Genomic DNA, 24793 nt, shown 5'->3' on the forward strand with positions numbered 1-24793 from the left:
TGCATTAAATCCTGTAATTCTTTATTTTCCACACAATCAGGAATCAACATCATTTTCTGTTTAAGCAGTCCAATAACATGTTGCTGATATTTTAACATATAAAACTGGCAGTTTAAAGCCCTAATGGCCAAGGTTGCAGAAATGTAAACCTTCTTACCCAATCTATCCAGCGCCCTGGAGTCTCTATCAGAAGGGGAAGGATTTTTAGCAGTAGAAGCCTTAATGCCCTTGGGCCCTGTGAAATAGTCTCTGGATCTGCAATAGGATTCTTGAAAAGGAACATGTGGGACTCATGGTCCCTGTAGTATCGGTCAGGTTTTCTGGGAGCAGGAGGCAGGGAATCAGGGGCCAAACTAGATTCCGAGAAAGCATCAACAATGTCTATTACAGGAGGAATAGCTAAAGGCCTATGCTGAGGTAGGAGAAGGAAATCCCTAAGCCTCTTTTTTGAATCAGAAAAATCCTGGCTTTCCCAGTGGAAATGCTCCCTTAGAGTATGTAAGGTTTCCCCAAAAGAAAAGGGAGTGGAAGCAGAGAGAGGAGAGTCCTCTGCATTGGAATCCTCATAAGTAGGCAAGGGCAAATCCACATCATCAGAAGAGTCAGAAAAAACAGAACCCTGATCAGAAGATTCATAATTCACTTCAGTCCTAGGCCTCTTAGAAGGGGGGGGGTGGCTACCCCTGATTAGAGTTATTAGATCTTCAGCCATTCTTACCATTTGTTTTTTAGGCCCAGAGGCCTGAGCATGTGGCCTGGGCGTCGGTTTTTTAGACATGGATCGAGATTTAGGCCTAAGAAAAGTAGGAGGCGGTTTAATATGCAAGTCCATAGGCCTGAATATACCCTCAGAAGCCGGTGCCTGCACAGCGGCTCCGGACCCATCCAAGGTAGAGACATCCGCGGGTTCCATAATTGAAGCATCTCGCGTCATACCGGACTCTGAATGGGTCTCAGTAGAGGCCTGCGAATCAGAAGTAATGGGTATCAGGGGCTTCGAAAGCGCCTCACTGAGTACCGGCGAACTGCCAACTGGCTTAGGAGAAGCGTCAGCAGTTCTGGACCTCAGCGGCCTGCCTCTGTCTTTATCTTTGCGTTTTTTCAGAATCTTGGTAGTCGGATGGCTAACAGATGACATTTCTGGATAATTAAACAGAGAACCGAAATATTTAGAGGTGAAAATATACTGACGACGGACATTGCGCTGACTAAATAAAGCACAAAACTGACAGCAAGGTACGTCGTGGTCAGGGCCTAGGCAAGGAATACAGTACGAATGAAAATCTTTATGAGGTATTTGCTTTCCACAAGTAATGCAATTATTAACTTTTACTGACATGAGTAAGGAGCAAGAAAAAGTCCGACCGGCACTTGCGAACAGCTTCTGCTTCGGGCACCGCACGGCAAGAAAGACTGATGTAATGGTGTTGGCTGCATGTTTTATGCCCCTGACGTCATGGAAGAAGGTACAGCAACAGACGCAGGACCCAAGACTTTGTTAATCAGGCCGACTGAGGGCTACCTGCAAGCAGATAACCCAAATGTAAGGACTGCAACAGTGAAACACGAAGAACATCATCTGGAATTCTCTTGGTTGGCAGGGGAGGAGAAGAGAAGGGAATATGATAACCTCTGGAAATTATCTTTAAAACCCACTCGTCTTGGGTGACATTTTGCTAGGCTTACGGGAATAAAGAAATGTGACCCCTGACCTGCTCTAGAGATGTACAGTCGGGCCTCCTTTCAGGAGCGCTGGTAGGGAGAAAAAGGAATCACGGCCCCCCTGGTTACGCGGGCCTCCTCTGCCTCTAGGGTGGCGTCTACCTGAATTTCCACCCCCTCCCCTGCCTCTGGAGGGGGAATCACTCTGTGCTTCCTGAAAAAACCTCTGCGACTTCCTGAACCACATTTTCCCACCCTTCTGGCCCTTGGGGTAAGGTCTAGAAGGCATGGAAAAACAGACACCCAAGGCAGACCGGGTTTTTTCTTCCAGCTCGCACCTAGTGAGAATGTCCTTCACTTTGGTTCAGAATAACGAACCGTCAAATGGGGCATTGGTGAACGTAGACTTGAAGGCCTCCGTGAAGTTACACAGGCGCATCCAGGAGTGTCTCCTAAGAGCGACTCAGGAACCCTCTGCCCTGCTCGCTCCGTCAGCTGCGTATGAGATCAGCCTCATGGAGGAGTTGGTAAGGGAATTTATGGTAGACATCTGTGCATTGACCTTCTGTGCTATGGCATCAGAAACGTTACCCTGTAGAGAATCTCCTTGCTCTTTTAGGAGATCTTGCTGGAGCCTTGTAAAATGCGTCAAGTAGTTCAGCGACCACAGAGTAAAGGCTGCTGAGGTAAACACATGCTTCCCATACCTATCCATGGCCTGGGACTCCTTGTTAGGCGGATGGACGGTAGACGAAGTTTCAGCAAGTTCCTTCTTGGCTGCTGCCACCACCATGGCATCTACTGGAACGGCTTTCATCAGATATTCCTTGTCTGTGGGAACAGACAAAAACGTATTGGGCTTCCTAGGGACCGGTTCCACAGTGTCAGGAGTTTCCCACACCTTTCGACAGATGAGATCTAGTAGCTCATCAAAAGGGGGAGACACCCAAGAGGTGGAAGGTTGAGACCCGAAAGCCGCCAGGAACACAGACTCCTCATCAGAAGGGGATTTGGAGGGCCAGCCGCCTGCTTCAAGATCTCTAGGATATCTGAAAAAGAGAGATATCTTCGGAAGACTACTTGGGGGACCCTTCTGACTCCTCGAGGTCGGTGTCCGACGTGAGAGACTCATCTCGAGGTGTTTCCTCTTACACAATCTCTTTCTGGCGGAATCCTCACGCAAAAACTCTGGGGAGACGTCAGAAAGTTGGGGACCACTCATGGAGGTATCCTGAGGCCTTGGGTCTCTGCTGTCCATGGATAGAGAGTGATCTGAAACTGACACTGGTGCCGGAGGGGGCAGAGTGCCAAAGGATGCAGCTGATGACCTGGCCAGCACCCTCCTCATAACCTCAAATGCTGATCCCCCCGGCTCCAAAGGTCGACTAACTGTAGAGGATACAGTAGTAGCCCTCAGCGCCGAGGAGATGAGATTCGAAGCAGATGTCGGGTCCAAGTTCACCTGAGCCGAAGCACAGAGAGGAAGGCTTGGAACCGATGAAGATCGATCCGAGCCCTCCCCCTCGGGTCCGACTGGGGAACTGTGGACCCTCGGCCCCGTGGACGGAACCAACGGGGTCAGAGCGGAAATTGGAACAGAGAGGCCAGGCGAAGCTACTGGAACCGAACTAACGGCACCCAACGGAACCGACAACTCTGGCTCCGAGAGCCGAGAAAGGCTCGGAGGAGGAACAACAAACGTTGAAGGGGCCATGGTCTCCACAGCTGACTGGGTTGGAGCCGAAATCAATTTGGCCAGCACAGATGACTGAAGCAGTTTCTTCATGACTATCAACGTCCTCATCGGAAAGGGACCTTGAGGACCTGGAGGATATAGTTGGAGATCTGGATCTCCCTACAGAGGAAGACTGACATGAAAGAGAACCCGGTCGAACAATTGGAGACCGGCTCTGAACCAAAATATCTGTGACCGGCTCCGAAAGGCTGGGAGCCGATACAGACTTAAGTCAGTACACCACCTTCTGTCGGCACTGAAGACAACGGAGCCGAAGAAGGAGAAGCTGTTCTAACAACTTTCTCTGGTGGCTCCAAAAAAACAGATGGAGCCAGAGAGCGCTTCTTAGCAGTCTTTTTGTCCTTTTTAGCTGGAGAGGATATGGTACTGGAAGACTTAGCCAAGTTTTCCTCGAAGGAGTGTTTAAGCAGTCCTTTCAGGATGAGCTTGTTCTTCGTCTGCTGTAGCACGTGGGGACTGAAGGAATGACAAAACAAGCATGACTCTTGGAGGAGAATAGCCCCCAAGCAGTATACGCACACAGAGTGCCATCAGTCAAAGACATTTTATTGTTGCATTTAATAGACTTCTTAAAGCCAGACGGCTGGTGTTCCTTAGACATGCTGTATAAGGAGTGCACACACACAGACAAGCTGCAAAACCACAGGTACACACTGCAAAACCACACGTACGCACAAAAAAACCTAACTGAACCCCGCGCGGGAAACTAAAGCCTCTAACTAAAAGGGCCTAGTAACCGACAGGAACAAAAACTACAGGGAGGACTAGGTCCTCTAATTTAAATGGGCCTAGCCCGGGGAAAATAAAGGCAGGATAACATCACTATCAAATGACAAAGACACCAAATAAGTTACAAGTAACAGAAGCACAACTCAGAGACCACACGGAAAACAATGGGGAGGACTAGGTCCTCTAACTGAAACAGGCCTAGCCCGTGGGAAGAAAGTGAGTGGATGGGATCCCAAAAAATGGCCAACGAAAAAGACCACAAAACCAGCCTAGAGAGAGAGACACACAGTAGCTATGAAAATAGCCTTTTTAGATCAACAATATCCAAACATTTTAGAAAAAAGTATACTTAGCTACGGCCAAAAGCGATACCACATCCGAGTGTAACGAGCAGCAAACAAGATCTGGGAAACGGGCCTGCTGCATGATGGGATACCTCTTAGCCACAAGCCAATTGAAGACTTTGAGCTAGAGTATGGTCAAATTGGGGCAGAGGTTCGGCTCCGAACCCAGGGTAAGAATGAAGGCGAGATTGGACTACATAACATCAAAGGTTCTATAGACCAGTGCCACTTACGATATTAATAAATGATAAAATAAATAAATAAATAAAAGCACTCACAGCAGTGAGGAATAAAGAACTGAATAAATAAGGCAGCATTAAAGATGTCGCTTTAGTAACAGCCTCACAATGTCTTGCACAAAAGTGACTATTCCAGCAGAGGTTTCAATCAAATCTCTTTTTTGCTGAATTTCTACATCACTGTTTGAAACAAAACCACTAAATATGAATGGTGAATAAGCCCACTTTCAGAAAATGTGGTTTATTTTTTAACTGAAAATTGCAGTCCAGTTTAGAAATCATTAAGCAGATTTGACACTGTACTAGTACCCAGCTACATGTTTTAACTGCATTTTGGATCCCTGCCTCTATTAAAAATGTCACAAAGGTCTGTCCATTACAGCAGAGCTAGAGAGTAAGCCATCCACAGGAAGATCAACCACAGTTAAGTACAAAGAGTAAAAAACAAAAGAATCCTACAAAATACTCACTCTAGGTCGTGCAGTGCATCTAAGTTTTCAATAGTCTTGACTGCATTATCATACAAATCAAGTTCCCGTAGTGTTTTCAACTCATCCAAGTTTTCAATCTTGGCAATCAAGTTCTGACGAAGGCACAAAATCTAGAAGAGCAGGTAGTTTGGTGTTAGAGGAAGAAAAAAGGTGAATTGAATGAGACGACATGGAATTCTGATCACAAACCATACATTTGATGTAACAGGCACAATCCTGAACTGTATAAGCAGATATTCTGCTATTTCCTCATGTTCTAAAATGCAATGCTGTTGACTAGTAGAATATCTTTTGACAGCTAACCAATTTTTAAACATATTTACGCGACTATAATCCAGTACCAATTCTACAAGTTTCATCACACTTTTTGGTTGACGTTTACCTCTGATCCTTAATGACAGTAAAACTCACTGAAGTCACTAATTAAAAAGAAAGAGCAGCAACGATATTATATTTTCTTTCCTTTTCTGAAGCACTATATAACAGGCAGCACTGTCTAACTAGGCTAAAGTGTTAAAAAAAAGAAAACATTAAGAAATTATAATGCCAAGTGTGTCCACTGTGATGATCAGCTGATACCTACTAAATGACAGATACGCACTCAACTTATTACCAAGGCCTTCTGCAGTGGCTACCTGCTGCACAATTCCTCTGCTTGACAACAATCTCAAGTTTCTCTCAATCCGTCATTTGGAGGTAATGCATGCTTCCAAGTCAGACTATAAATTGCACATTCAATCAATTCTTGCATTTTTCAGTTTGAACTTCACAGACTGCTCAAGGAAAATGCAAAAGAAATAAAAACACATGTATAAAGGACATACTTGGTTTACAGGAAATCCATTTGCAGCTCTTGTGCAGGAAGGACACAAACATAAAGGGGACAGTGGGAAGGTAGTAAGCCCCCAGTGAAGGAGGAATCCCCTCCCAAATTAATTGGTACAGTGAGCACATCATCTGTAATATTTTTATGTTCTCTCACTAATCCCCTGCTGACTATTCAGTCTTCACACCTCAACCCACAGATCCATTTGTTTCCCTGGGATTTAAGTCCCTTTGTATAATCATTTTCCTGCACAGGACAGAGTTGAGTAAGCCAAAAAAGTGTGGTGCCATCACTCAAGCTGGGGGTAGCACAGTTGTGCAGTCGACTTACAACTGTAGTTAAGGTGTGGTCTATGCTGCAGTCATTAGATTAGCAGACTCTGCTATAGGCTGAGCATCTCTGGCCAGATTTTCAGAACCAAGAATCTATGTCAGCTAATGCTATCTTTATCAAGGGCATCTCCATGTACCCAGTATCTAAGACTGATGCATGGGTGTCCATTGATATCTGTCTTCACTTCTTTCTTGCCCTACACCTGTTCATAGGTTCATAGGCAAGTACTAAATCCAAACAACTATGCAGAAAAAAAAACAAGAACGCTGGCTCAGACCCAAACACTTTAATTCTCTAGTGCCTTCATGACCTTCATGAGTTACTGCAAGTCACAGGCAAGTACTAGTCTAACTTTCCTTGAAGGATACTTTAAGCCTAGCCAATTTCCCTTCAAAGGTATAGATCAAGTCCTATACCTTGTGCCAACAAGGTAAGCACCTTAGTCATTATCAAACCCCCAACCCCTCTGTACAGATTAGAAATACATAACCAGAGAACTCTGTAACCCAGGCAAAAACTTACCCTTCTATGATACCAGAAAAAGAAGTGAAGGTGCAACACAAAATATTGGACAACTCAAAAGTAAAGGATGGGGAAGGGGTAATTATCCACCCTAGCCGGATTCCTAGTGTTAGAGGGGATAATGGGTGGAAAAGCTGGACTGCAACAGTGAACACAGTCAGCAACTGACTACGCAACTGTACAATGTTCACTGTGCGATTCACTCCTACAATCATAACATTATGGAAGACTGCCAGACCTTGTAGGCCTTATGTGTGTGTGGGGTTGGAGATGGAGAGACCATAGTTGAGTGTGGCAATAAGCATTTTAGAATAACAGAGGCAAACTGGGCCCTCCTCTGTACAGATCAACCTCAGTCTATAATACTTGGAAAAAGTGTGGACAGATGACCAGGTAGCTGCTTCTAAGAGGTCTTGTACACTCCTTTTGTAAACGTCATGATGGTTGTTGTGGCCCTCAGTATGATATCAGAGTCTTCTCATGCAGGCAGTTCTTATGGAGATTATGGGAGATGTAAATACAGCATGCTATCCACTTAGAGATGACCTGTTTCGTCACAGATCGCCTATTTTCCTTTTCAGTAAAAAACACAAGTTGCCCAGACTTCTTGAAGTCTTCGTTTGGTCTAAACAGCATCTCAACTGCATGCAAACATCTGGTGAATACAAGATTTGCCTCTTCATTCTGAGCAGAAGGGAAAAAAATGGAAACTAAACAGCTTGATTAAATGCTAATGCTGTAATTATTTTAGGCAAATGGAAAGGGCTAGTGTACAAGGTGACCTTGTCCTTGGATGACAAGAAAAAGCTCTTTACACATGAAAACCTATATTTCTCAAACCCTACTAGCTTGAGGTAACTGCAACTAGATTTCCAGGAAAGGAATTTAAAAATTAGTCAATGTAGTTATTTCAAAGGTAAATGAGGTTAGCTTTTCCAGCATGAAGTTGAGATCCCAACCTGGAACCAGAGTCTGGCTAGGTGGCTTCAGGTGTAAACTGTTCTTTCAGAACTGTTTAAAAGGTGGTCTAAATGCCAAAGGAAAGGGATTCAAGTGTAGGGGCACATGTCCCTCATTAAGGTGCAAGTCTCGCCTTTGGTCTCAGACAGAACTTTTCCACTTATCTAGATATGACTTTTCCCCTTAAACTTAATCAAAATGTCCACTAGCTGAGGCAGCAAGATATTTTTTCCCTCGGCCAACTAGATCAGTTGGGCGAACCAATGCTACCTTGACCAGAAATGGCCAGAGTTATTTCTGGACTCCCACACCCTCATGTCCAGACTACCCTGGGAAGCAAGAGGTGAGGAAAAAACAATACAGGCATCTCGAATTAAGTGACTGTGTCTACTGTCCAAGCTTTCCAGTGAGGTGCACTGGAGCAGAAGTCTATGTCTGATATATCCCATCGACTCACAATGACTGAAAGACCTTCCTGTGGAGCACCCATTTGTATTAGTCTGCTGACATCCTGCCCACATGGTTCGCAGTGAAATCATCCCTTGTGGAGATGTAGGCAGCTGTCAGCAAGAGGCAGAACTTGGAGACATTTTAACTGTTTCTACTATTTCTGTAGTATTCAAACAAATTTTAATTTTATTTTGTTTTTGCTGCTGGTAAATGAAGTGTTGTGTTGTACAGTCACCACACTAAATTAATTAATTGCTATGTTGCTTCCTTATGCTTATCTGTTGTTTTATCTCCATTTTTACAATTTATAACTTAGCTATCATTACAGCAAAGTTTAGACAGTGACCATTACAGCAAAGTTTAGTCAGAGACAGTGATGATTATTCTGTGGAGAGGATAACTTGCAGCAGTTTCTAGAAAGCTATCATTAATGGCTTCATATTCAAATTTCAAGTGAAGTTTTATTCCTATCAAGTCTAGTCAGACACATACCCATTATCAGGCTGTGCTAAAGATGCTGCCTCCTTATTTAGGATGAACTCAAAGATCATGTGCAGTGTTGCAAAATGAAATGCAAAGCTTGCATTCCATTCCACCATTATAATAAAGATCACTGCTGGTTATAATTGCTGTTCAGTTTCTACTTTTCATGTAAAATAATTTTATGTGAGAAAATGCAACATGAAAGAAGCAAACCATCACACCCAATGCTGACAGCTTCCCTGCTCTGCAGTTATAATGGATGTAATTTGGTGACGTCCTGTTGGGGGTGGAAGTTGCAAGTCTTAGGGTCTGGGTTTAAAAAAAGTAAAGCTAATCATATTCCCACTTCCCCTAATGAAGCAAGTACCAATAACATGTAGGGGAAATGGAGATATAGGGATCACTGCCATTTTGTTTTTCTTTTCATCACAGATATTCAATTTGTCTTTAAGGGGGTTCCAGTGGCAAGGAAGTGAAAACACAACGGCAAACGCAGGGCACTCAAGACCATAGTAACATTTAATGAATTCAGTTGTAGTCAATAAATATTATTCTTGTGTGTGTCTGGTGTTTGAGTTTGTATTTTTACTGTTCAGTATTTATCACATACTGCAACTGCTTTGCTTCAGCTGTAGCACCAGACCTTGCATCATCACAGTTCCAAGTGTGACCATGCTGATCAAAGGAAGTGCACACAAAAGCTGAGCTAACTAAGGATTTTATGAGGAAATGTTTTTTACTTCCTGGCACATGGTTTGGCGGCTTTTCCAAATTATAAACATCAGCACATGTACAAGGACATCAGCACAACAGCTGGATCAGGCAAGGGGGTTTTATTGCATATTGTCTTTAAGTTGCTGTCAGCTGTTTCTACCTTAGTAGATCACCTCCAACAACCTACAAATGTTTTTGGCGCTGACCACTACATAATACTATGTGTCAATAAGAATTTCAGTGAAAAGAAGCATTTAATATTTCGTGCTCCGAAGGAATTGTTAAAGCATCCAGCAAACCAAACACCATACATAAGTCTTGCATCCCCAAATTTCTATACTCTTGGATGAAATGTAAGATCTGCCAGCTTGCCTTCCCTCATTTGCCAGTCATAGCTCACAGTGCACTCAGGGAGTGTAGCAACTGCCTGACCCTCACAGACTAACTCTTACTTACCCCATCATACCCCATCACACACTACCTTTGAGAAATGCAATAATTAACCAAAACAGAGGCATTACTCTCACAAAAAAGTCTGCGAGTACCATACTTCTCTCCACACAAATATATGGTAGGTTATCATATGCTGAACAGACTATATAAAAAAGTCATTGCCTCAGCCTCCAAGGTCAAACAAGACTAGGTCTCAGGGAAAATTAAACACCTCATCACATAATGCCACATCCATAACAGAGACATGAGGAAAATAAAAATAGCCCCAAAATAGGCTGACTGAGAGTTGTCTTTCTGGAAAGATCCCTGATGTCTCAAGGGTTCTCAAGACTAACAAGTACGATTATGAGACTCATGAAGCGCACATGACCCGACACGCAAAACCCTAAGGGATATAAAGAGAGACACTTCCAAGCCCTCCACGGAGATCAAAATGCAAGAAAGACTGACACAGAGGAATTCTATGTTCACCAAAAATGACCGTGAGATACAAAGAAAAGAAGACCAATGTGGTGCTGCTTAACGATAGGAGTTTTACTAATGAATTGCCCAATCTGGAAGCCTTCCTACATTTGGAAAACATTCATGTGTATATTATTATTAAACTGAAATCTGGTATAAAAGCCTGGAAATATCCCCTCTGCACTAGGGTTTTGTGCCCACCATGCCTTTGGACCCAATGGAAACTGTAGTGTAGTATCCTTATTTGTTAAAGACCACATCTCCTCAAGTCAGATTCCACAGACATCCACAAACTGAACTTACCAGGATTTAACTCACACTAAAAAAAAAAAAAAAATACTCAGATCATGTTACAGGAACCCCCCCCCCCTTGCCATCTCCCCCCAAACCATGTCATTTCTTAAAAACACTGGATGAACTTAAATAAACTTCACCATCCTGGGTGTCTTAACTACCCATTAACGAACTGGGAGATCACCTCAAATGTACACTATGCCCAAAAAATTACTCAATTTCATAAACAAGAATCCCCTGGATCAGATAGGTAAACAGCCCACTAGACAGCAAAATGTTCTTGACCTGGTCCTTACAAATACAGCATCTATAAGGGTATACCAGTGGGGTAGTGCATAAAGTCTGACCACAAATTGGTAACATTCTCTTTCAGAATTCCTAAACCAACAAAAGCAAATATTACACTATTCAAATACTTCTAAAGTACAAACTTCCTACAATTCTGTGAAGAAGTCTCTAAACTCAAGTATAACTGCATCTCCCAAAATGCTGACACAGCTACTAGTTATGCAAACAACTTTGATGCTCACCTGGAAAACTGTGTAAATCTGTCAGTCCCTACCCCAATAAAATGAAAGCAGAAAAGTAACAGCAAAATAGCCTGGTGATCCATAAATAAATACAATAAAGGGAAAATGCACATTAGAATAATTAGCAAAACTAAAGACCCATAAATTAAGGTCAAAATCAAAAAGTTATCCAAGGTACTGAAGAATACCATCAGAAAAACAAAGGCTTCCCGTGAACTTAAGTTAGCATCAGAAGCTAAGGTTAATTTCAAATCCTTCTTTACTTACACTGGGAAGTTACAAAATAACACCAGACATTGCTCTGAACTTATTTCTAAGGGTACTACCTACTCTGATTCAGTGGGTATCCCAAATAATTCAGCACACACATTCAGGACAGATTTAACCCCAGAGGCATCTGTACAAAAACCTACACATACTGAAAGATCTCAGCAGCCCCATCATCACAGAACACTTGTTAAAAATACTCTACATTCTCTATGGGACTTGATAACACACCCGGCCACCTGCTAAGCAGCACTAAACACGCATTTGTGCAACTGATCCTAGGCTTGTCCCTGAAGTTTGGCACAAAGCAGTTGCAATACCATTTCAAAGGCAGCTCTAACATGAACCCCTGTAATTACAGACCCATTAGCCTAACAAGCCTCATCTACAAGACCATGATGTAAGATGGACTTGAAAATATGGTGCCGCTGATGACCCTTATACCCTGACATGGGAGAGGGAAGGGTATTGACTGGGTCAGGAAGTGGGGATTAAAGTCTCTGGTATCCAGGCTGGCCAAGGGCTCCCACAGAAGGAAATCCCTAGGAGTCATTGCCGCAGCAGTGAAACACCAATATCTCTGGCTAACCAAGTCTGTAGATGATTGCAAACTGGGACTTGTATTTAAATCTTCTGTTATGCAGAAGTAACAAAGTGAACTTACACACATTAATAGCTGATGCTCTGAAAACAGGCAAAAATTAAATGCTAAGAAATGCAATACTGCTGAATTTGGCAAACAAGCCCTGGACCCAGCTTATGGCACAGAAAATACACTTCTCCAAAATAAAGCTGAGGGAGACCATGGAACGTGAGTAGGTAACTCTTCCTTTGATCATGTAGCAACAATGGTTAGGAAATATATAGCACAGCCAATCACAAAGGGTATTTCCTTCAGATCAAAACGAGTCTTTACACCTCTATATTCTGCACCAATCAGAACCATCAATGAATGCAATGCTCTTTTTGGGATACTCTTACTAAACTTGTCAAGCAGTTAGAGAGACACCAAAGGTTTCTGACAAAATGATAATGTGCCTAAACTACCAAGAGATGCTGGAAACCTTGACCCTGTACGCAGAGTTGTATAAACTCCAAGACCTCTTATTTTTGCACAAATCAAACAGTCCGGTGAGCATGAGAACCAGAGATTTGAACCTGCTTCATCAAATAAATCACAGTGGACAGTCAGATTTGTCACAACTAGATCTAAATGGAGTGCTTTCTGGCATGCAGACTACTTTGAATGGGGTGGCTCACAAAATTTTGCTACCCTACATGAGAGCTACCCTTCAGTTTGCCCCACCATTAACTGGGAAAACTACTCATGTACCAACTACTTCGTTCAATGCTTTCTAGAATTCATAAATTCTAATACCCTGGATCAACTTATCCACACCCCCACCAGGGGCAACAATATCCTAGACCTAGTCATTACCAACATGAGTGACCAGTGTTCCTGAATTCAACTTTTCATTGGTCAGATCCAACCATAAGCTAATCACCTTAGATATTCACATCCCACCCCCATCCCCCATTAAGGAAACCACTGTAGAGAATTTCTCCAAAGCCATGTTTAAGACAGAAGTGGCAAACTTCATGGCACCCATGCAGATGGACAATACAGTTACGACGGCTGAATCCTACACAAATGCACTCTATAAGCACTTACACGAGTGCATGGATCGTGCTATCCCTAACAGAACCAAGACGCTATCCTCCAAAAAAAGGAAGCCAATCTGGTGGTCCCCTGCTATAAACATACTCTACAACAGAAGGAAGAAACTGTTGCAGAAGAGAGTAAAATCCCATGAGCGGAGGAGCTCTGTGGTCAGGCTCAGCAAAAAGCTGAGATCCTTCATAAAATCCCCCGAAGCTAGCTATGAAAACAAGATTGCCACTGATTTCCAAGGACAACCACAAAGCATTCTATAGCTATGTCAAGAATCTCAATGGCAACACCCAAATCTGCTCCGAGTTGCAGCACAATGGCATGAAAATTACAGAACCAACTGATATCTTCAACATCCTGAGTGATAGGTTTATTGCTAACTTTACCCCCCTTTCACCCCTTAAAGGGCTCATACCTATACTGGAAGACTGCAGAGCCCCTACAATCACAACTGTGCAGGTAAAAACTGCACTCTCCAAAGCCAAGAACACAGCTTCCATGGGACCGGACAACATCCCAGGCTGCATTCCACATGAACTTCAGAATGAACTGGCCCCCTCCTCCTAAGCACCATGTTCAATCATAGCCTCACATAAGGCTTTGTAACCACTGAATGGAGCACAGCAACAGTTATCCCACTCCACAAAGGGGGACCCACCATGGACCCCGGGAACTATTACCCTATTAGCCTGACGAGCCTGGTCTGCAAGGCCATGGAACACTGGTAACCTCCAAACTCTGGACCCCACCCAGTTTGGGTTTGTGAAAGGCAGATCATGCCTCCTGAACCTGATAGACTTCTTTGAAACAGTCACCAAAGCCTTAGACGAGGATAAGGTAGTTCACACAGCCTATCCTGACTTTGCCAAGGCTTTCGACACCATTCCCCATTGTGGAAATATAGATAAACTCACTAAACTGGGTATAAATCCATACATCACAAGATGGGTTGCCAACTGGCTCACTGACAGAACCCACACTGTAAAAGTTGCAGACTCCAAATATGACTTCAAACCAGTGACAACTGGAGTACCACAGGGTTCAATCCTGGGACCTCTCCTGTTTTATCTACTTCTCTGAAGTAAGGGCTAACACAGAGGGCCTTTGGTTGATGAGGTTCGCAGATGACTGCAAATTAGGTGCCACAGCCAAGTCCCCAAACGACGTGGACATTCTACAGAAGGGCCTCGCTGAGACAAATGCCTGGTGTCAGAGCCATGGCCTCAAGCTCAATGCCAAAAACTGCATTGTCATCCCCTTTGGTAAAAACTCTGTACCCATAAACTACCACATAGGTGGCAGTCCACAATGCCGAAGGTGTGATAAGAGACCTTGGTACTCAGGTGGACAGTAGTCTCTCCTTTGATAATCACATCACCACAGTAGTCAGGAAATCCTTCTATATGGCACACCTTATCACAAAAGGGTTCTCATTCAGGAAAAAAGAGGTCATTGTTCCCCTCTACTCGGCTCTCATTAAACCCATTCTTGAGTACAACGCCCCTTTTGGAATGTACCTCACAAGACATCTGCAACAGCTGGAAAGGCCACAGAAGTACCTCACAAAGAGGACTACTGGCCTCAAACAGATGCCTTATGCTGACAGTCTCAAAAAAAACTCCAGCTTTACTCCGTAGCATATCGCCTACTCTGAGGTGATCTCTGCCTAACATACAAAGCTATGTCAAACCCAGAGCTGCTGGACATGCTACACCTAAAGAAATCCCAATCCCTTCGAGACGCATGCTCTAGTGACTAAACCTTGTCATCACAATAAACAGGACATGCTGGAGGGACAGATTCTTGTCCCAGAAACTTCCCATACTCTGGAACAAGCTGCCTATGTCAAGCAGAGTTCCTCATTAGCACTCTTCAAAAGAAATCTTGATGAGTGGATGGGAAATAGGAAATTCACCCCGGGGATCACTTCTGTGGTTCTGCTCGTCAGAGGCACAGGAAAATAACTTTCTTGGGTGGCGAAAGCCAGGGAACTTGTTGGCTAGGCTTACAAAGGCCCTTGGGCTGATAGCCTAGTACCTACCTATGGACAATGGAAAGTACAGCTGTGTACACTTACCATAAATGTAGATGTTAGAGTGTATTCACTGTTGCAGTCATTACATTTGGGTTATCTGTCTGCAGGTAGCCCTCAGTCAGCCTGATTAACAAAGTCTTGGATCCTGCGTTGGTTGCTGTCCCTTCTTCCATGAAGTCAGGTAGTGAGGGGTATAAATCATGCAGCCAACGCCATTACATCAGTTTTTCTTGCCCCAGATGTCAGGTGCCCCCTAATGGGAAGCAATTAAATACAAAGAGTACAAAGATATTCCTCCAACAAAAAAGCAAATACACCAAAAAGGCTTTTAAGCACAGTAAAGGAATGTAACGGTATAGCCAAAAGAAGTTAAGGGGCTGGAGGGAGGATAACAAGGACTGCAACAGTGAATACACTCAAACATCTACATTTATGGTAAGTGTACACAACTGTACTATGTTCTTCGTGTTTCACTGTTGCAGTCATTACATTTGGGTAGATTCCCAAAGCTATGGTTGGGAGAAGGAATTTAGATAGCATTAGGGCCCACTATAAGGCCCTGCAAGACTGCAGTGGCAAAGCCAGCTCTGGATTTAGAGAAAATTGGCAAATGACAATGCTTGGTGAAAGTATGTACAGAACTCCAGGTAGCAGCTTCTAGGATGTCACTGGTAGGGACGCCTCTGAGAAAGGCTGTAGAGGTAGATGCAGCCCTGGTGAAGTGAGGTCTGATCCCTTGGGGGATAGGTTTTCCATGGTGCTTATAGCAGAAATGAATGCAATGGCTTATCCATTTAGAAATGGTTTGCTTTGAAATAGCCTTACCCTCTGCCCCTACAGCAAATGCCACTAGCAGTTTTTCAGATTTCCTTTTGAGGTTTAGTCCTGTCCAAGTAGAATCTAAGTTGTCTGTGCACATCTAAGGAATGCAGTATCCGTTCCCCTTTATTCTGTGGATTGGGAAAGAAGGTTGGCAAATGAATGGACTGATTAAGAGCCACACTGGATACCATCTTGGCCATGAAGGATGGATTGGTTCTGAGGGACACCCTGTCTGCATGAAAGATGATGAAAAGCTCCACTGCCATAAGGGCCTGTAATTCAGATACCCTTCTAGCTGAAGTGATTGCTAAAAGGAAAGCTGTTTTCCAAGAAAGAAATTTTAAGTCTGCAGTAGCAGCTGGCTCAAAAGGAGGTAGAGTGAGTTTATCCAAGACAAAGTTAAGGTCCCAGGCTGGGGTTGGAGCTCTCCTGGGTGGTCTCAAATTTTTGGCCCCTCTGAGGAACTGCTTGAGCAGTGGATCAGAGAAGAGGGGAGGTTCTGTGTTATAATGAGCTGAAATGGCGTGGATTTTAATGGAGGAAAAAGACAGGCCCTTGTGAAACATCTCAGTTAAGTATTGTAAAATCTGAGGTAAATTGGGTGCTGCTGTGCTCATCCCTTGAGACTGGTTCCAGGCACAGAATCTTTTCCATTTTTCAGCATAAGATTTTCTAGTACTAGGCCTCCTTGCCTCTAAAATGATATCCATCACAGGTTTGCTGAGGGATGGTAAAGGAGAGATTAAGTAATTAGCCAGGCTGCAACGTTCAGTGTTAGAGGCTGAGGGTGCAGAATCTGGTTCTCCTGCTGAGACAGCAGGGAAGGAGTCTGAGGCAGGTGCCATGGAGATAATCGTGACACACTGCACAGGAGGGGGTACCAGTGTTGGCACGGTCAGTCTGGAGCAATCAAAATCATCCTTGGTTTGTCCTGTTTGATTTTTAGTAGTACTTTGGAGAGCAGAGGCAGAGGAGGGAAGGCATAGACTGATAGGTTTTTCCAGCTGAAGGACAGAACATCCACTTTCCAGGCTTGTTTGTGGGGAGTCCTTGTGCAAAATTGTCCAACTGGTAGTTCTGGGGAGAGGCAAACAGCTCTATATCTGGGCTCCCCCATTTGCTTGTCAACATGTTGAAAATCCTTGGTTCCATTTTCCACTCGTGTGGGTTCATGAGGTTTCTGCTTAGTCCGTCTGCCAGTGTATTTAATTTTTCTGACAGGAATTGAGCTTGTAGGTGCACTTGGTAGCACAAGGCTGTGTTCCACAACGTCATGGCTAGTCTGCAGAGGGAGTAAGAATGTGTACCCCCTTGCTTGTTTATGTAACACATAACAGTGGTGTTGTCCGTCTTTACCATTAGATGTCCTGGAAGAATGTGGTCCTTGAAGGCTGTCAGAGCATTCTGTACAGCTAACATTTCTTTTTGACTGATATGCAGGTGCATTTGACTTGGGTTCCATTTGCCCTGAATGCACTTCCCTGCCAGGTGAGCGAACCATGCATAGTCTGATGTGTCTGTTAGGGTTTAGGCGGCATGGGGTGGTGTGAAAGGTAGTCCCTTGTTTTGGTGGCAGGCCTCTGCCCACCAAAGGAACTCTAGGCGTAGGCAAGGTATGATAGGAATCATTGTTCTTAGGTCTTGAAAATGTTGACACCATAGGCTTTTTAGATACCACTGTAATTTCCTCATATGCAGTCTTGCATATGGAATTAGAAGAATGCAGGAGACAATGAACCCCAAGGCTTTCAGTATTTGTCTTGCAGATAGCAGGGCTTTTGTGGCCACTTGATTGAAGTAGGTTGTCAAATTAATTTGTTTCTCTGGCGTGAGGTAAGCCATCTGGGAAGCTGTATTCAAGCTTGCTCCCAGGAATATAATTTGACAGGGTACCAGGTGTGATTTCTTTTCGTTTATGTTGCATCCCAGGCAAGTTAGAATCCTTTTTACAAAGGCCAGATGATTCAAAAGTATGCCCTGGCTTTCTGCCTGAATTAGACAATTGTCCAGGTATGGGTATATTTGAATATTTCTTTGCCTGCAAAATGCAATAACTAGAGCTAGGCACTTTGTGAATACCCTGGATGCAGTAGATATGCCAAAGGGCAGTGCAGAGAAAGTACAGTTTTGTACCTACCATAAATGTAGATGTTCGAGTGTTCACACTGCTGCAGTCATTACACTTGGGTTATCCTGCCGTCAGGCGGTCCAGCAGTCGGCCTGAGTTACAAAGTCTTGGTCCGGCGTCGGTTGCTGTCGCTTCTTCCCTGACGTCAGTGCGCCAGGGGTATATAAGATGTACCCAACGCCATTTTCTTCAGTTTTTCTTGACCCAGATGTCAGGTGCCCCCAAGTAGGAAGGCAATACATACTGCGAATCAAAAATATACATATAAAATAAAAACAATAGCTTCAGTTACCAGCAAATACACCCCAAAGGTTGTATCAGATAGAAAGGTATAGATAAGTCCAGCTAGTTCAGAGGGGATGGAGGGAGGGTAACCTGGACTGCAGCAGTGTGAACACTGGAACATCTACATTTATGGTAGGTACAAAACTGTACTATGTTCATCGTGTTACACTGCTGCAGTCATTACACTTGGGTAGAATCCCAAAGCTGAAGTTGGGTGGCTGGTCTATAAAGAGTTAGGCTTGGCTATGAGACCCTGCAGAAAGTACAGTTTTGTACCTACCATAAATGTAGATGTCCGAGAGGAATGCATCTGCAGTCTTTACAAATGGGTTGTCCTGTCGTCAGGCAGCCCTTCGGTCGGCCGGATTCCAAAGTCTGGGTCTGGCCTCGGCTGGTGTCGCACTTCGCCCGACGCCATTGCGGCAGTTATTCGGGTATAAAGGCATCAGCCGACGCCATTTTCCTCAGTGTTTCTTGCCCCAGATGCCAGGTGCCCTCTTGGATGGCTAAATTTGGATAAATGCCAAAGTTTCCAAATAGTAGAGAGCAAACACATAAAATAAGCATGTATGTACATATATACAAACAAATACACCATAATAGATCCCCCCCAAGCTAGCTGTAGATTGGCAAATACCCTAGGAGTACCTCAGAGGGGAAGGAGGGTGGGTAATCCTGACTGCAGATGCATTCCTCTCGGACATCTACATTTATGGTAGGTACAAAACTGTACTATGTCCTTCAAGGATGCATCTGCAGTCTTTACAAATGGGTAGAATACCATAGCTAAACTAGGGGAGGAGGAAAGGAGAAGAAATTATGGTGTAGTTAGGATCCCTTGTAAAACAGCAGTGGCAAACCCTGCTCGGGATCTAGAGTATAAAGGTAAGTTATAATGCTTGGCAAATGTATGCACGGAGGTCCAAGTAGCAGCCTCTATAATGTCCTTGGTAGCCACTCCTCTTAAGAAAGCTGTGGTAGCGGCTGTAGCCCTTGTAGAATGAGGCCTTATGTTCTGTGGAGTTTGCTTTCCATGGTAGGAGTAACAGAATCTGATGCAATTTCCTATCCACTTGGAGATTGTCTGTTTTGAAATTGCTTTTCCTTCCCTTCCTGTTGCATATGCTACCAGAAGCTGGTCAGTTTTTCTATTACCCTTGGCTCTGTCCAGGTAGTAGCGTAACTGTCTATGTACATCCAAAGTATGCAGCAGTCTTTCCCCCCTGTTCTGTGGATTGGGGAAGAATGTAGGTAGGTGGATAGCCTGGTTTAAAGATACTCTGGATACCACCTTAGGCATAAATGTAGGATTTGTTCTCATGGACACACTGTCTTGATGGAAGATTAGGAAGGGTTGTACTGCCATTAAAGCCTGTAGCTCAGAAACCCTTCTTGCTGAGGTAATTGCCAGCAGGAAAGCAGTTTTCCAGGATAAGTGTTGAAGTTCTGCTGTTGCTGCTGGTTCGAAAGGGGGGAGTGTCAATTTTTCTAGCACAAAGTTCAAGTCCCATGCTGGCAACGGTGGTTTCCTAGGAGGTTTTACAGTTTTAATTCCTCTCAGAAACTGCCTGAGTAGAGGATGCGAGAAGACAGGGGGATCGAAGCTGTATTCTGCAGAAATAGCTGATGCATGTATCTTGATGGAGGAATAGGACAGGCCTGTATGGAAAAGCTCTGCCAAATACTCCAGGATATTGGCTATGTCTACCTTTGACACATCTTTTCCCCTTTCAGTACTCCAAATGAGAAATCTTTTCCATTTTCCTGCATAGTTCCTTCTTGTTGAAGGTCTGCGGGCCTCAAGGATAATGTCTTTAACCCTTTGGGATAAATCTGGGTTAGTTGTTCTTATGTAATGTTCCAGGCAGTGAGCTGCAGAGTTTTCAGGTTTGGATGCAGGGTGTTGTAGCCACTCTGAGTTAACAGCAATGGGATCAGGGGTAGTGTGTCCACATTTGTCCCCGAGACATGCTCCTCAGTAATGGGTACCAATGTTGTCTTGGCCAGTCTGGAGCTATCAGAATGATCCTTGGACGTTCCTCTTTGATTTTCAATAGCACCTTGTGCATCAAAGGAAGAGGTGGGAATGCATATGCTGTCAGGCTTTTCCAACTGAAGGATAGAGAGTCCACCTTCCAAGCAAGTGGGTGGTACGTTCTTGTGCAGAATTTCTTGAGCTGGTGATTGAGTGGGGATGCGAATAGGTCTATCTGTGGTAGTCCCCATTTTCTTGTGATGGCCTTGAAGATGTCCGGGTGTAGCATCCATTCGTGAGCATCCGAGGTAGTTCTGCTTAATATGTCTGCTAGGGTGTTTTCTTTTCCCGGTACAAAAATTGCTTGTAACTGAATGTTGTAGCTCAGAGCCATATTCCATAGGTCCAGTGCCATCCGGCATAGGGGGTATGAATGAGTGCCTCCCTGTTTGTTGATGTACCACATGACTGTGGTGTTGTCTGTCCTTATCATCAACTGGCCTTCTTGGAGGAATGGTCTGAAAATCTGGATTGCCAGTTTTACTGCCAGCATTTCCTTTTGATTTATGTGCAGGTGCAGCTGATCTTGAGTCCATAAGCCTTGTATGCACTTGTCCAGCATGTGGGCCCCCCAACCGAGGTCTGAGGCGTCCGTTGTGATGGTTTGGCTTGGTTGAGTGCTGTGGAAGGGCAAACCTGGGTTTGACTGACATGCCTGAGCCCACCATAGGAACTCTTGTTTCAGGCATGGGATTAGAGGTATTTCGGTTTCTAGGCTGTGCCTGTGTTGAGACCATAAGTTCTTCAGGTACCACTGTAGTTTTCTCATATGTAGTCTGGCATGAGGGACCATGATTATGCAGGATGCCATGAAGCCCAAGGCCTGCAGTACTTTCCTTGCTGTTAGTCGGCTCTGTTTTGTTAATGCCAAGAAGTAGAGAGGAAGTTGTTCTTGCTTTTCTGCAGTTAAGAATGCCATCTGTTTTGTTGTGTCCAATTCTGCACCTAAGAAGGTTATTCTTTGGGATGGAATCAGTCTTGATTTTTTCATATTGACTGTATATCCCAGGGCTTGCAGTAAGTAAATGACTCTTTGTAAGTCTTCTGTTAGCTTGTTTTTGTTGTCCGCTTGTATCAGGCAGTTGTCCAGGTATGGATATATTTGGATTCCCTGAAGCCTGCAGTGAGCTATTACTGATGCCAGGCATTTCGTGAACACTCTGGGCGCAGTAGATAAGCCAAAGGGCAATGCTGAGAATTGATAATGCTCTGATCCTGCAAGAAATCTGAGGTATCTTCTGCAATTTGGTCGTATGGGGACGTGCAGGTATGCCTCCTTGAGATCTAGAGTCACCAGCCAAGACTCCTTGCCCAGCATGGGAAGAAGTTGCTGTAGGGTCAGCATTTTGAATTTTGGAACAATGATGAATGTGTTTAAAGCGGACAGGTCGAGAATAGGCCTCCAATTGTTTTCTTTTCTTGGTACCAGGAAGAGTCTGGAGTAAAATCCCTTTCCTTGTGCCATAGATGGTACCTTTTCCACAGCTCTCATTTTTACTAATTGAGCTATTTGTTTCAGGGCTTCTGTCTTTTGATTTGGTGGCAGGTTTGGCATTCCTCTTTTTGCTGGTAAAGTATGGAAATGAAACCTGTAGCCTTGGTCTATAGTTTGCAAAATCCACTTGTCTCTTGTGATGCAGTGCCAGTTTTTTGAAAATAAGGCTAACTTTCCGCCTAAGGGTGCTGCTATTTGTTCCCTGGTAAGCGGTTCTAGAGCCAAGTCACTGTGATTGTCCTGTAGCAGTGGTAGAAGTTGTGTCTGTGCCTCGTTGGTTGTTACCTTGCCACTGGCGTCCCCTGTAGGCACCTCCTCTGGATTGGTTTCTGCCTCTTGAACGCCTGTTCCTGCCTCTCTGTGTTTTAGAGGAGTCTGGAAAGGACCAATTTTTGGAAGGCCAGTTCCTGCTAAACCTTGGAGGCTGAACCTGTAAGAAATCTTTCACTGTTTGTACAGATTTTGCCTTCTCTTCCATTTTCTTCAGTACCTGCTGAGCAGGAGAACCAAATAAATTGACCTTATCCATAGGAGCATCTAACAGTTTTGCTTTAACATGATCCGGCAAAACTTGTTCTTTCAACCATGCATGCCTTCTGATAACCGTGCCAGTCATGGCTGATCTAAAGGAAGCCTCCAGTGCATCATAGCCACATTTTAAAGAATGGTTACTAACCTGCTGAATGTTATGCACCATTTCAAGAACATATTTCTTATCTAAAGAGTCATCAGAGGACAGTTTCTTAGTTAACTGATCAAGCATAAACTCCTGGTATTGGATCATATGAAACTGGCAGTTCAATGCCCTAGCTGAGAGAGTAGCAGAGGTGTATACTTTTTTACCCCATCTCTCTAAGGACCTGGATTCCCTTTCAGAGGGAGGGATTTTAACTGAGGTCGAAGCTACTGCCTTAAGCCCCTGGGGGATAGTCTCGGGATCTGCAAAAGGGGCCTTGTATAAATGGTGACGTGTGTCCGGGACCCTGTAGAACCTATCGGGCTTAGCAGGGGCTGGAGGTAAAGTATCAGGAGCAGTGCAAGCATCATTAAATGCATCATCTACAACAGGAAGAACTGGAGGTATAGCTAAAGGCCTATGTTGTGGTAAATGCAAAAAAGTCCTAAGCCTTTTCCTTGAATCTGAGAAGTCTTGCCCCTGCCATTGAAATTGCTCCCTCATGGCATGTAAGGTTTCCCCAAAGGAAAATTCCTCTGGTGGAGAGGCAGAAGGAATCGATTCCTCGGCATCGGAGTCTTCATAAGTAGAAAAAGGAGCCTCTGGATGGTCTGTATTGTCTGAATCATCAGAAGAATCATCTGAGGACACTGGCTCAGGGGGCTCTGCTCTAGGTCTCTTTTCTGGAGGAGGTTGAGAGGCCCTGTCTGGATGAGGTTGGGATCCCCTTATTAAAGAGATGAGATCCTCTGCCAGAGTAAGCATTTGGGAACTGGAGCTGGGCCTGTGAGAGGGGGGCTTAACAGGCACAGACTTAGAGGTTTTGGCTGCTTTAGCCCTGGCAAAGGCCTTTATGGACATGGCTGCAGGAGGCCTAGCAGCACCACGTGCAGGGGTTGAAACATCCAAGGGGATGGTGTCCGATAACTCTTGTGAAACCACAGTAGCAGGTTGGATTTCAGAGGCCGATTCAACCAGGTTAGAAGGGGCCTCAGTAGTAGTCATGGATTCGGCTGAAATTAGAACCGCTTGCTCGGTTTCGGCTGAAACCGAGACACTCGCGGTTTGCTTAACTGCGGTTTCGGCCGAAACCGCGGACCGCGAGTGTCGGTCCTTTTCTTTGTGTTTCTTAGCAACTTGTGAAGTCGGAGGATCCGACGGCATAATGTACGCGAAATCTGAGCCGAAAACCTGTTCAGCAAACTCCGACCAACGTCTAAGCGTCCGTCGGTTAAAAGAAGCACAGGCTAAACAAGCTGCTACGTCGTGGTCTGGGCCTAAACAAGGTAAGCAGTAAGAGTGGAAATCTTTATGAGGTATTTGTTTCCCACAAGTTAAACAGTTATTCATTTTTTCTGACATCGGCTGAGGCAAGAAAGAGTCCCCAACGGGGTACTTAGCTTTTTAGAAGTCTTCGAAGTAGTATTCGGTAGTAGTAATCTCTGGATCTGACCGACCGGCACTTGCGAACAGCTTCTGCTTGGCACGCAAGAAAGAATGAGGAAAATGGCGTCGGCTGATGCCTTTATACCCGAATAACTGCCGCAATGACGTCGGGTGAAGTGCAACAGCAGCCGAGGCCAGACCCAGACTTTGGAATCCGGCCGACCGAAGGGCTGCCTGACGACAGGACAACCCATTTGTAAAGACTGCAGATGCATCCTTGAAGGACATCTGCAGTGACAAAGCCTGCTCTGGATTTAGAGTAAAGAGGCAGGTGGTAATGCTTGGTAAAGGTGTGCACTGAACTCCAAGTTGCAGCCTCCAAAATTTCCTTGGTAGGTGCTCCTCTGAGAAAGGCTGTTGAAGTGGTTGTTGCCCTGGTGGAATGTGGCCTAATGTTATTTGGGACTGATTTTCCATGGTGTGTGTAGCAGTACCGAATACAGTGTCCTATCCATTTGGATATAGTCTGCTTCGAGACAGCCTTGCCCTGTGATCCTGCAGCATATGCTACAAACAGTTGCTCAGTTTTCCTGAAAGCCTTTGTTTTGTCCAAGGAGAAGCATAGCTGCCTGTGTATGTCCAAATAATGCAGAAGTTTCTCCCCTTTATTCTGGGGATTTGAATAAAAAGTTGGCAAATGGATGGTTTGGTTAAGAGCCACACTAGATACCACCTTTGGCATAA

At 44.4% G+C, this 24793-nt stretch overlaps 1 protein-coding gene across 3 annotated transcripts in view; it reads right to left on the bottom strand.

The window, feature by feature from the left end:
* The window catches only part of PPP1R7 (protein phosphatase 1 regulatory subunit 7), a 917460-nt gene that overhangs the window by 422068 nt on the left and 470599 nt on the right, over nt 1-24793 (bottom strand). For all 3 annotated transcript variants that reach the window (XM_044070331.1, XM_044070333.1, XM_044070332.1), the window contains exon 5: nt 5201-5331. In XM_044070331.1, coding sequence (XP_043926266.1) covers nt 5201-5331 — 131 coding nt within the window. The remainder of the gene's footprint in view (nt 1-5200; nt 5332-24793) is intronic.

The sequence above is a fragment of the Protopterus annectens genome, chromosome 4.part1 (genome assembly GCF_019279795.1).
Source record: "Protopterus annectens isolate FY-2018-M chromosome 4.part1, PAN1.0, whole genome shotgun sequence".
NCBI classification, from domain to species: domain Eukaryota; kingdom Metazoa; phylum Chordata; order Ceratodontiformes; family Protopteridae; genus Protopterus; species Protopterus annectens.